General features: G+C 32.7%; 1 protein-coding gene across 4 annotated transcripts in view; it reads right to left on the reverse strand.

Annotated features, from left to right (window-relative positions):
• Positions 1–13,589, reverse strand: part of LOC126816534 (leucine-rich repeat and coiled-coil domain-containing protein 1) — a 298,988-nt gene that overhangs the window by 96,259 nt on the left and 189,140 nt on the right. For 2 of the 4 annotated variants that reach the window (XM_050543169.2, XM_050543168.2), the window contains exons 11-14: positions 9,978–10,077; positions 8,244–8,362; positions 6,529–6,663; positions 5,850–5,989 (exon numbers count right to left, since the gene is read on the reverse strand). In XM_050543169.2, coding sequence (XP_050399126.1) covers positions 5,850–5,989; positions 6,529–6,663; positions 8,244–8,362; positions 9,978–10,077 — 494 coding nt within the window. The other 2 variants (XM_050543170.2, XM_050543171.1) reach the window with 2 other exon arrangements.

Consider the following 13,589-nt stretch of genomic DNA (forward strand, 5'->3'; position numbering starts at 1 on the left):
TTATTTCAATAATTCGCTTGTGTAGGGGTATTTAGCAGTGGGAGAACAGGCAACCCATCCCCTTGTAACGTACAAGCAGGGAATTGAAACCACGCTACTTGAATCAATGACAGATCTTATGATGCAACGCGCACACGTTGATCATTCGGCCACCCAAACCCCCGTCCAGAATACTGCAGCTAGACTTGTTACTTTATAACTAAGAAATATGAACACACATCTCCTGTTTTATATAATTTACACTGGTTACTTGTTAAATATCGAATTGATTTTGAGATTTTATAACTTACTTTTAAATGTTTAAATAATTTAGCTCCTGTTTACCTCTCAGATTTTGTAGAACTTTATACACCGGGACAAACATCAGATAAGCTACTTTTAAAGCCTAAAACTGTTCAACTAGTCTCTTATTGTCAGTGCTCTTTTAGTTTTTAAGCCCCTGTTTCATGGAATAATCCACCATTTAGTTTAAGCACATCTCTACATTCTTTTAAAAATCAACTTTAAAACACATTTATTTAAACAAGCTTGTATTTGACTCTGTATACAACTGTTAACATGTCCATAATCTTTTTTTTATTTTTTTATGATTACATTGTCACTTTGTAAAGTGCCCCCTGACACATTATGTGAAAGGGTGCACTAAAAAAATGCTGTAATAACAACAATACAGAATATGTAGAGATAACATTCACAACAAGGAAGTAATTTACATGTACAAGAGATATCATTGTTTGAGGTGCAGAAAATCAAGAATATATATTTCTGTTAGTTTTGTAGGCTGTGGCGATCCATGAAGTAAAACTTCAGATAAGAAACAACAGATAAAATATCTAATCCTATGTTAATTAAAAACTTCAAGATTGTTGTTGACTTGACACTTGACTATCTGATATTTTATTGATATTCTCGATGAAAACGTGCATATACTGGAGATAATTGCCAATACTTAGTTTCACAACCATCTGGAAACTGCGTAATTCATATAATAAATGGTCAAGTAACTCTCTATGCAACATTTATTTCATATCTGCTTTGCCTTTACAGAAGATAGGTTGCCAGGCAATGAAATATACGCCCACAGCAGCTAAGTCATCTGGGTAGTTAACAAAAGTTGTCGCATATTTGTTCTTTTGTTGGTAATGAAACATAAATAATACACTAAAGTCTTATTAAGAGTAACAACTCATTAAGTAATTAGAATTTGTTTAGCTTCTATAGTTCTATCCCATGCCATTTAAAGGACAATATTGGTGTCAGTCATAATTACATATGTGATAGAACTGGTTAAATACATTCCAAATATAATTTTAACACAGAGATCATTGCTACGTGAGATGTGTAACAAGCACATGAAGAAACGGGAAGTGACGCCAAACATGACAAACACGAGTTATCCTTCTATGTATCTGACTGATGTAACGAGCGATAACAGATAAACATGGATGTGAGCAAATTTCTGGCGTTATATCTGAAAAAAGGTGAAACTACAAAAAAGGTGCCTGGCTGCCTTAATCAATTTTAAAAAAAGCTTTACAGTTATTAGACGATGTAATAAATTGCAAACAAGATAAATAGGGCATGGTAGAGAGTATCATCTTTCGCCAGGAAGAGTTAATCCGCCAAAGTTATTTATTCCACAAGAACAGTTACAATATTTAGTTGATAAAGATCTGTAATGTGGGAGTTAAATAATGCGAAACTAGAAACAAAAGTTATATTAATTAAAATACAACTAGAAACAAAAGTTGTATTAATTAAAATACAAGGCGAGCCTAATTAGGCCTATATGTACCTCTCCGACAAGACTCAAGAGTTAAAAAAAACAAACCTATATTATTGACGGTCGGATGGTAACATGTTAGTAATAGTTATTTAATTTTAATCATTAGCATTTTATACTTTTGCAAAGCGGAATTTTTTTTTTAAAACAAGTATCCAGTAACCAGTATGTAGGCCTAATAAGTTTTATGTGGTCTTCAATAAAAATACAGATGTGACGGCATCTTTTGATATGGGCGTACAAGTACTTCAAATAAAGTACACCTCTATGGTACCTACAATTAAACAATTACCTACAAATAACATATTACGTTAAATATTGTTTTACATAATTAATTAATCACCACGTGTTTTTATTAGTCAAAATCAAGTAGGCCTACGCCGGATCCGTTTACTTTATTTGACATGCTTATTGTTTGAAATATATGTGTAGCCTATATTGTGCGTCGTGTCCACAGGATTGTATTGTGTAATTGTTTATGTGTGATGCGGTTCTCCTGCTCTTACCATTCTCTCAGCTAACCGAAGAACTCCAAATTCATCAGCCGCTTATATCAACGTAGATTTATGACGTTGTGTGCCCATAGTCCCTATCAGGAAGCATTAATCTTAGTCCAAACGATAAAAACAGATGAGTTATGACGTCATCTTCGGCCGAACTCGGAAACACGCCCCTTTCCTTATATGGTCAGTTAGATTGGAGAAATTGTGATAGTCGAAAATGCAATGGAGAAAATCTGATAGTTGAAAATGCAAAGATGAAAAATTTACAGTGAATTTGCAAAGGCGAAAAGTAGAGAGGGGAAAAAACAAAACTAGATTTTTAGTTTGTTAACTTTTGTCGAGCAATTTTGTTTGATGGTAAATATCCATTAAAATGTATGAAGTGTTATATGATTTTTACATGTGAAAAATCTCGAAAATGGCCATTTTTACCATTTTGACTATGATAATAAGGCAACGATTCGGCTCCATAGGTGAGAGGGTATCTCACAATTCAAAAATAGAATTGGCTGTCACTAGATAAGGGAAAACGAGAAAAATAGAAAAATCCTGTGCATTCCCCCATTTTTATTCATTCTGTTCTTAATAAAAACATGGTAATGCACGAACTTTTTCTAATTTGTTTGTTATCTTTTATCTAATGACAGCCAATTCTTTTTTTGAATTGTCAGATATCCTCTCACCGTCTCATATAATAGCTTTTCATCTTCAACTGAATTATCAGTGAAATGAAATTCGATCGCGTGTCTGTTATCGCTCGTTGCTTCAATCAGTTATATAGTAGGATAACTCGTGTTTGTCATCACTTCCCGTTTCTTCAGGTGCTTGTTACACATCTCCCGTAGCAATGATCTCTGTGTTAAAGTTATATTTGGGATGTAATTAACCAGTTCTATCACATATTTTATAATGACTGACACCAATATTGTCCTTTAACATCATGATTTAACAGTTCAAGTTATCAAAAATCATTGAAAATTAATATACTGGTTCGTCTCAAGACCTTGTATCAATCTAAAGTCAATTGAATGATCATTTTGGCTTGTAGAGCATCCACAAGATTCTTCGAAGTAATCAATGGCCATAACGCTGGCAGTAATTATAGGTGTCTTCATCTCATGACCTTAAAGACTGTGTATAAATCTAAAGTCAATCGGATATTAACTTTAGCCTCTAAAGCGTCCACAAGATATTCAAAGTAATCAAGGGCCATAACTCTGGCAGTAATTTAGGTGTCTTCATCTCATGACCTTAAAGACTGTGTATAAATCTAAAGTCAATCGGATATTAACTTTAGCCTCTAAAGCGTCCACAAGATATTCAAAGTGATCAAGGGCCATAACTTTGGCAGTAATAATCAGAAATTGTTGAAAATCACTAGGATTCTTCATTTCATGGCTGTAAACACTGTGTATAAATAACTTTAGCTTTTATGTATGTATTTGCAAATAAACTATACAGATTTTTTTAAAAATGTGGGCGTATAAAAAAGCTGTTGAGCCATTCGGAAATGATTGTCAAAACGGTTATGCTGGTTGCATAACTCTACTAGAACGTTCACCTACAATTTTTCATTGTAATTGTTAAGATCCATTAATGCAACTAATGAATATCATTTGCCAAGAATTAATTAAATATTAAAATGAAACAAAAGCATTCAAAATTCTATTACTCGCTGATATCCTCCGCCACAATCCCAAAATAAATAGATGACACATATCAATTAATTGCACATTTATCTTTTTGAAAAGTATTGAGCAATGAAACTGATTATCTATACTAAGTCTGAGCAGGAAATGTTCACGATCGAACTCAGTCAAGATTTTGAAGTACCTGGTAGTGAAACACGACACTCAAAGTTATCTTGTCCCAAAGCATTGACAATGAAATTGCTTAGCTCTGCTTAACTATAGCCAAAAATGTTAATCACTGAACTCAGTCAAGACATCCACCTAATGAACATCTATACTCAAGTTTAAACATACTACCTCAATTAAAAGCAGAGTTGTTATGTTCCAAAGTTTTGACCAATCAAATTGCTTATCGCTCCTTAGCCTAAACAGAAAACTCTCATCAAGGTATTGATATAACAAATTTATCTGAGTTTCAAAATTACCAAAGTTATCATGTTCCAAATTCTCAGCCAATCAAATTGCTTATCTCTGCTATAGCTTTAGTGGAAAATGCACATATTCGAACACTGTCAAGGCATTCATTTAATTAAACACCTACACCAAGTTTGGACATTGTACCTCAATTAAAAGGAGAGTTATTGTGTTCCAAAGTATCAACCATCAGATCGATGTTTCTATTGAACATGAGCAGAAAATGTTTAACTTAGTCAAGGATTGAAGTAAAATTAAACTATACACTATCATTTATCAATATGCTTGATGGTGAGCAAAATGGCAGCAGGTACTTGCAGTAAAAAATGTTTTGTGTTAAATTCTAGGACAATTATACACCAACGTACACTAGGTTAGTAAACTGATAGAAACTTCTTGCTTGTAGAAAAGTTACTTAATTGATTCACTCCTACACTATACACTGCAGGCAGAGTGATTAAGAATGTGGATTGAGCATTGTTTATAGCAAATCTGGGGATAATTTATATTCACAAAACATGAGCTGAAATCAACAGCCCATTTGGCTACATAATTCAAGATCAGAGTGGCCTGACAAAAGCTGTTGCGAATATACAGAGTTAATTAGCGAAGAATAAGTTACACAACTTGGTGACATCATGACTAAGGATGTATATAACGCTATAAACCATGTAATCCAACTCAATACAATTAACTAAAAACATTTAACAAACAATATATTATCAGCATTTTCTTACTAGTAATCAGGAAATAGTGTTTTTAAAAATAAAGTTGAGCTTTTGGAGGAAAATGTCATTTATTAATGTAAATAACCTGATAACAAACTGTACAAAACGTACTTCAATATGTCATTTAATTTACCTAATCTAACTAAAACATAATGACTGTACCTACACAAAGTACTTCAATAACCTGATGTTGGGCTTAACAAGATGACAAAATATGGCACAATAATACAAAAGATGGCCCAACCTCAGTACCTAAACAAAGACAATACAATTTAAAAATCAGTAAGAATCAAGCATAAAGCAATACAAATTAAACCAGCGGCTGCCAGCCAGGATACGCCTACATTTTCGAGAGATGGATAGAGAACAAGCTTAAAAGAAAGTGATTTTTCCTACAATCAGGGGCCATAATTCAGGAAGTTACTGTCCGATATGCGCGAATATCAACAGGAACCGAGATCTTTGGGTTATAAACCTACATTTCAAGTTTTAACAAAATCGGATAAAAATTGTGACCTCTATATGGTCCACAACCTTGATATACCATATTTTTACGCTATTTGAGAACGTTATTTTACGCTATATGAATAAACAATTGTGGACGTCCGGACAGGGCGACGACAATATACGTCCACATAAAAATATGGGCGTATAAAAATCCTGCATATGCCAACAGATATAATGCAATGCAATTTATGGTATTTTGGAGGAGGGGTATAAATGCAACTACCTGTGTTCTTGTTCTCTATTGGCCAGTAATTCTTGAAGTTGGTGGATTTGATGTTTCTGTTTTTCTGACGATTGACGTAACATATCAACTTCTCTATTCAGTGCGGCACATCTCATCTGCACTTCTTGATATTTTTTATTCTGAAGATATGGTTTAAATCTAAGCATTATATTGTTAAGAAGCATTAAGATTACATATACATAATCTATATTCTGATGGCTAATGTATAAAGCCAATACTAACAGGTCTGATTTATTAAAAAAATTCATTTTGGCAGGGTTCTTTCTAGTGTTTGCCCATGTAACCTCTTCCAAATAATCACATCATGTTTTCAAGAAATCCATTCACAACTGTCTACAAATAAATGCAGAGGTTAACCTAGTATTTTTCTTCCTCCACTAATGAATGAAAAACCTAAGCAAGACAATGCTTTACCTGCCCAGTAAATGTGGGCTTATAAAAAAGTTTAACAACAGTGCTATTAATGACCATTGCCATGAACATCAACAATAAGATTTTTTTTCTTGTCCAGATCTCAATATAATGTGAAAAAATTGAACTAAAATTTAAAATATATATCTTAAGTAGTCATAATACAACATTTTAAACTGACATGGGACAGAAATTAATATTTGAAAAGTTGAGTGACTTTTGTAAGAAAAGGTCACTGAAATCTTACAATATGAGCATCTTGTTGAAGTTTCTCTCTCTCTTGTTTAGTTAAAGTTTCCTCCATAGATTTTATAGCTTCTTTCTGTGATGATTCATGTTGTCTTGATTTACATAATTCTTCTTTCAGTAGTTTGACCTTCTCCTGTATAAGTTAATATAAAAACTGCTGTGCCAATTCTTTACATATGAACTTTAGTGTTAGCTTTTAAAACATTTTGATCAGTATTTTTAGATCATAGATTGTGGCTTATATGGCCCTGTATTTTATCATTTGAAAAATCTCCAAAACTTCATCCATTTTTCTTTGAAATTAATGTCTTGACTACTTGGTAAATGATTAAACTGCCAAAAGGTATCAAGAATATCCTTATCTTTCACAAAGCCATAGATGAAAAAGCATATAACTTTACCTATAAGCGACATCTCATATTAATTCAGGCTTATACAATTAAATTCAAATTCAAGTGATCCCCCACAAGAATGGGCAACTCCAAGAACCAATTTCAAATTTAGACACTTTGTATTTGATTTAAAACAATTTTCGTGGACTTACATTCTTTATTTCATAATAATTAATATACTGGTAGATGACAAGTCATCGATAATTTGTATTTGAAATGTGTTTTTTCCTAATCAAAAGTCTATAGAGCAATGAGTAATTTGATTGGTCAAGACTGTGTAATAAAACTTTCTAAATGAGGTAGAATATTCAAATTTGGTGTACATAGATGCTCTTTCTTTTCTAAGGCTGACCTTAAAAATATCTTTGTTTCGCCTAACGCGACCGACTAACTAAAACCACCCCCGACTTAAATTATTTTATTGCACTTTTCCACGATCTTTTTATTTTATTTTGTGTGTCAACCTGAAATATATCATGAGAGTTATTTCCCTATACTATGGCTATGGTTTGATTCATTATTGAAACTGGTTGATCAAGACGAAAGCGTCATAGGTGTCGCTTCTCAACAAAATGGTTGCAGACGAATACACGTCCATTCCCACGAAATAATTCTGCCTCTATGTCTGTGGTGCGTAGTTTTAACCATGACGACGATATTTTCAATATCCGTTTTCGAGAAAAATGAAAGCACAACGCGCACTATCGTTAAAAACGTGTTGAAGGAGTTTCACACTTCAAGTTCGTGGCTAATCGTGTGCGAGTCGGGCATCACGAAAAATCCCGATGTCATTGATTTGTTTGCCAATAAAGAAGACGAATGTTTCCACCCGGAAAATTATTAAGCTGTCAAATTAGCTCTTAAGTTTAATAAAAACTTTCAGTTCGTTACTTTTTACGTCAGACCCCAAATTCATTAAACAAAATTAATGAATCTGTAGTATACAGCTAATAAGTTTTCTGTATTGATTTCTCTGACTTTAAAAAAAAATCTGAAAAAAAAACCGACCTACCGACCCTTCTCCTCGATTGTGGGTCGGGTTTGGTGAAACAAAGATATTTTTAAGGTCAGCCTAACCAAATATTTATTGGTTTAGGCTGCAACAATTTAAATTTTGCTTCCTATTTCCAAAATTTTAAGTTTTTAAATGTAAAATTAACATCATACACAAAAACATGAGTGCCTATTTATATTGGATTGGCCTTAGTGACTCCCAAAGAGTTCATTTTTATTCTTTTCCCTTCATGCAGGGGTTATTCAGTTACCCATTTGTGTCAGTCAACAAAAGATTTATACTGTACTAAATATAAATATTTCCTACCTGTAAACTATCTGATTGTGCTTTTAATTTTTCTTTGGTTTCTTTTTCGTTCATTAGAGCATTTTTCAGATGAGATGTGGCGTCTATTGCTGTCGCTTTTATATTACTATCTTCTTTAGCTAAAATTTCATTATAATATGTTAAATTAAAACTCAATTAAATTACATGTACACTGATCATCCAAATGCTGAGACAGATGTTAATTTTGTCATAAAACTATTATAAGCATTAGTATTGCCCAGACCAGAGATCTTAATAGGCTGTTTTTTGTCGGCTTTAGCCACTTGAAGTTCAATCAAGCCGATTGGTAAAACAATGAACCGGCAACTATATGATATCGTAAATGAATCTACTTTGACTAAATTACAACAGGTTAATTATTACTTGTTACAATAACAGTCATAACTTAGTGAGAATTTGCCATGTGGTTCCATAATCCAATTAATTAGTACAAATAACAGTAATTTTGATAATCCGGTAAAAAAACAAAAGAAAGCTTGCTAATTATTCATCACAGAGAGATGGAGTTTAACATCAACTCAACACAAACTACGTCATTTCGGGACTAATAGTAATACATGCTTCAATTTTATTTCAATAATTTGCTTGCGCATAGGGGTCTTTAGCAGTGGGTAGAAACGGGGATACCCGGAGAAACTCCAGGCGAAACTACTCCTGATCACCTACAACCGGGGAATCAAAACCATGTGGCAATCGAAGGAAGACGATCTCGGCATAGATTGTGCATCTATCATGCACCTTCGACGCACAATATGAATTCCAGGTGTAGCCGGTAGATATTAAAATGATAATTGGATCATAATTTAATGGTTTCACTGACTAGTTGTTAGTTAAATTTAAATTTTAGTTGAATATATATAATCCTTAGACAGAACAAAGAATACACGGTCATTAATAATATATTATGAATCTCCAATGCCAAATCCCCCAATGCCCCCAATGACAGTGACATCGGTTGGAATTAGGTCAATAAACCAGTGATGCTAGTTTTAATTTTAAATAGCATTTACCGTTGTGATTTTATATTTTATACACATGCTGACAGAGGCTCAATTTTAAAAATATTGTCATTATTATCATTGAAAGCCATAGTTGTTAGGAATTTAATTTTAAAGCCATTTCAATTATGGTTGTCAGTGATCACTGTGAGGTGTGTCTATCATGGATGGATGAATGAATAAAAGCATTTGCAAGTTACATGATAGAAAAAACCTACAAATTGTGTTATGAAGAAATACCATGGTGCCGTATCAGCTTATATCCATCAAAAAAAACAAATAGGCTACAGTAATTTATTCAGGAATATTACTGACATGAATTTCAAGCTGTTACGTGAATTAAATATGAAAAATTTTCCGAACAGTGTACCTATTTGTCGTTATTTTTGTAGTAATTAAATACAGTAGAATACAATATTCCTCATAACAAATTACCAAGAACTATTTTTGTTGATGTCTGGTTATATTTAACTAAGGGAATGGAAGCTTAAAATGTTAAAACCCTGTTCCTACCGGGACCTCATTTGACCCAATTCTGGCCGGTTTGTTTCAAAATGGATTAAGAACCCTGGCCCAGACGTACTGTTAAAATGATTTATATCTTACAACAATTCTCTTAAGCTTTTTATTACTTGGGTATGATTAAATCTTTAGACAATATAAGCAAGTACCCACAGGGGAATATGCCTTTTGGAACATACTATAATGTTCATACCTTTTTCTTGTAACTCTTTTATATAGTCTGCTAATTTTTTAGTTGCTTGCTCAGACTTCCATCGTCTTTCTCTCTCTTGTTCCAGTTCTTTCATCATTTGCTATTTAAAAAAAAAGAACATAATAGTAATATTCGTTTGAAAATGACAAGTAAAAGGACAATGAAAAAATAACATTAATTGAAATGTTGCCAACAATAAGGATTAATGGTATTGTTTTATTATTATTATTATTATGAACATTTTTACAGCGCACAATTCACTAGGTGCTCAAATGCGCTTTACAAAACATTATAAATTATCACACATTATAAATTATTACAAAACAGTATCACAGATAAACAATATAATCATAAATTATTTAGTAAACAAAATAACAGAAGTCAGTAAAATAAAATATTACTAAGAGATTCACAAATAATTAAAATCGTTATAAGCTAAAGGCTTCTTTATATAAGAAAGTTTTGACAGATTTTTTAAAAACAGAAAGAGACACAGCGTTTCTGATAGAAAATGGAAGCTTGTTCCATGCAATTGGCGCCTGTACACTAAAAGCTCTATCACCAATTGTTTTGAGTCTTGATCGTTTAGAACATAAAATTAATGGATCAGAGGAGGAACGAAGCGTTCGGGACGGAGTATATAATTCAAGTAAATCTCGTAAGTAAAGAGGTGCAAGACCATTAAGACATTTAAAAACTAAAAGAAGGATTTTATATTGAATTCTAAAATAAATAGGTAGCCAGTGTAATTCAATTAAAATAGGGGTTATGTGCTCTCTAAACTTTGATCTGGTGATAAGCCTTGCTGCACTATTTTGAACCATTTGTAGTTTATTAATTAAAACATCTGGTATTCCTGCTAAAAGGGAGTTGCAATTATCTAATCTTGATGTTACTAGGGAGTTTACGACAGTTTTAATGGCATCAATAGTGAGGGTTGACCTTATTTTACTAATGTTTCTTAGATGGTAATAACAGAGTTTACAGATATTGTTAATTTGGGCATTCATAGACATATAATCGTCAAAAAGTACACCAATATTTCGGGCGGATTCAACCGGACAGATAGTATGGGAACCGATTTGTATACTTGTATCACCCCCCGCTTCTGCTTTACTTAAAGAAGATTTTGTTCCTAATAGGAGATACTCAGTTTTATCGTCGTTGAGTTTCAAGAAATTAGTACGCATCCAACATTTAATTTCACTGATACACTGTTCAAGTTTTGCCTTCGAAGAATTAATATCGCATGGTTTAAATGCTATGTAGAGTTGCGTATCGTCAGCATATAGATGGAAACCAACGCCATACCTTTGCACAATTTTACCGAGCGGAGTCGTGTAAACGGTGAAGAGGATTGGACCCAAAATTGAGCCTTGAGGCACACCATACTTAACATCCGTCGAGTTAGATAGTTTTCCATGGATTAACACTGACTGCCTTCTACCAGCTAGATACGAACGGAACATTTCAAGCACTGTACCGTGAACACAGAATTCAGATTTCAGACGTGACAGCAAGGTATCATGGTCCACCGTGTCAAAAGCTGTTTATAGGAGAACATTATACACTAGGGACCGGGTATCATTCAGATTTGATGAAAAAAGGAAAGAAACTGAGCTTACCATCTAGAATCTAATACACGTATCCAATAGATTGCCATCCAGAAAATATTAAATGCCATCAAGATTCATCAAAAAAACGCCTAGTTTCTGCTACCATGTAGTTTAAGAAACACTGTTTAGTTTTGACATTGGTTGTCTAGTTTTGATATTGGTCGTCTGGTTTATGACCATTTAGTTTCATAAACTAGACGACTGATGTCAAAACTAAAGTGTGTTTCTTAAAGTTGCAATTGCAAATTTTATTTTCAAGTTATATTTTAGTCCTACCTTGTTAAAGAATAATCCTATTAATCCTATAATTCAGTATTGCCAGCTGAGAAATTGGCAAAAATATCATTTTTAACTTCAAATTCCAACGTTGGAAAATGGCTGCCCCATGTTGTCAATAGCAAAACAGGGGAGGTAATTGTGTTGTTATTTCCTGTGTCATAGATTTTTAAGGGTGGGAAATAATGCCCATGATCGTATAATAGTGATTTGATAACCTATTGAGCAAAAGACATAGAAATAATTATGTTTTGACTTTCTTAGAAAATTTGAAATTCTCTCTTTAAACTACACGTAGCACAAACTGGACGTTTTTTGATGAATCTTGACGACGGCATTTAACACTTTTTGGATGGCAATCTATTAACTGGATACGAGTATTAGATTCTAGATGGTAAGCTCAGTTTCTTTCCTTATTTCGTCAAATCTGAATGATACCCGGTCCCTAGTGATAAAGTGCAGATGATATCTAAATACATCAATACATTGTAAATGGAGCAGGATACTACTTATCTCAAACTAAAATACTAACTTATCAGGTGACCACTAATACCCTACTAAATAAACCAGAATCAAGGAACTGGTCAACTCAACAGATGTTCAATATGTAATTTAATGGAAATCAAATTAAATACGTAACATGGCTGTGGGCTACTTTGTTATGTGGAAATCTTAATTTGCCTGCATGTACCAAATCCAATCATTGCTGCAACACAAAATTTTTGATTTTAAAATTTAGTGGTTTTAAAGAAGCAAATCAAAACCAATAAGTAATTAAATTTACAGAAAAGTTTCTCACACGCTATAAAAATGCAACTCAATTTGAAAGATAACAAGTCAATACTATCCTTTTGTGGCTTCTACATATTAAGGAACTTTGAAGATTAACGTGAATCTCTCAATTCTCTGCTTTGTTTTATTTTGTCCAGCTTAAAATGTCTAGCTTTGCCATGGTTATTGTCAAAATAGAATACCAAATTTAATTGTCCTTACAGAGAAAAGTGATATTTTAGCAAGAAACATTTATTGATAACTAAGATAATTTATAATTGCCATACTCAAACATACACCCAAAGCAGCTTAGTCACCCAAGAAGTCCATAAGTAAAATCTTTATAAGATTCTATGACATAATTAAAGGAAGGAACTCTTAAATTGTTGTAATTGACATTCATATTAATCAAACAAAGCATGATAAATTTTAAGTAGATTAGGTGATAACTTCTTTGGATAAAGTATTTACAAAGTAGTACAAAGTGAGCGAATCAATAATTTTGGAGGTAATGAACATAATTATGAACATTAATAAATCTAATATGGATCAGATGACATTTTTTACTACAAGATTTTCCAAAGAAAACAAGTGCTGAAACTCTAGAAATAATTATTGTTAATTGTTAAAATTCAACACCATATAAATTTTAAGCAGATCTGACAATAGCATTTGTCCCTTAAGTGTTCACAGGATTTTACAAATTGAACAAGGCCACGCAACTCTAGGATCAACAAATGGAAATTGTTCAATTTAAACAGTCATTTTCATTTCACTAATTTGAATAACTGTAGTTGTTAAGATAATACAAAGAGATCAATATTCAAAGGCAATAACTGAAATTCAATAGGTTTCTTCATCTCACTAATGACGTAAACATAAATTTCCAACCCTGTACACCTGGTTACAATTAGTAACCCATTTTAGTAGAAGGACTGATAGATAACAA

Source organism: Patella vulgata, chromosome 3 (assembly GCF_932274485.2).
Source record: "Patella vulgata chromosome 3, xgPatVulg1.2, whole genome shotgun sequence".
NCBI lineage: Eukaryota > Metazoa > Mollusca > Gastropoda > Patellidae > Patella > Patella vulgata.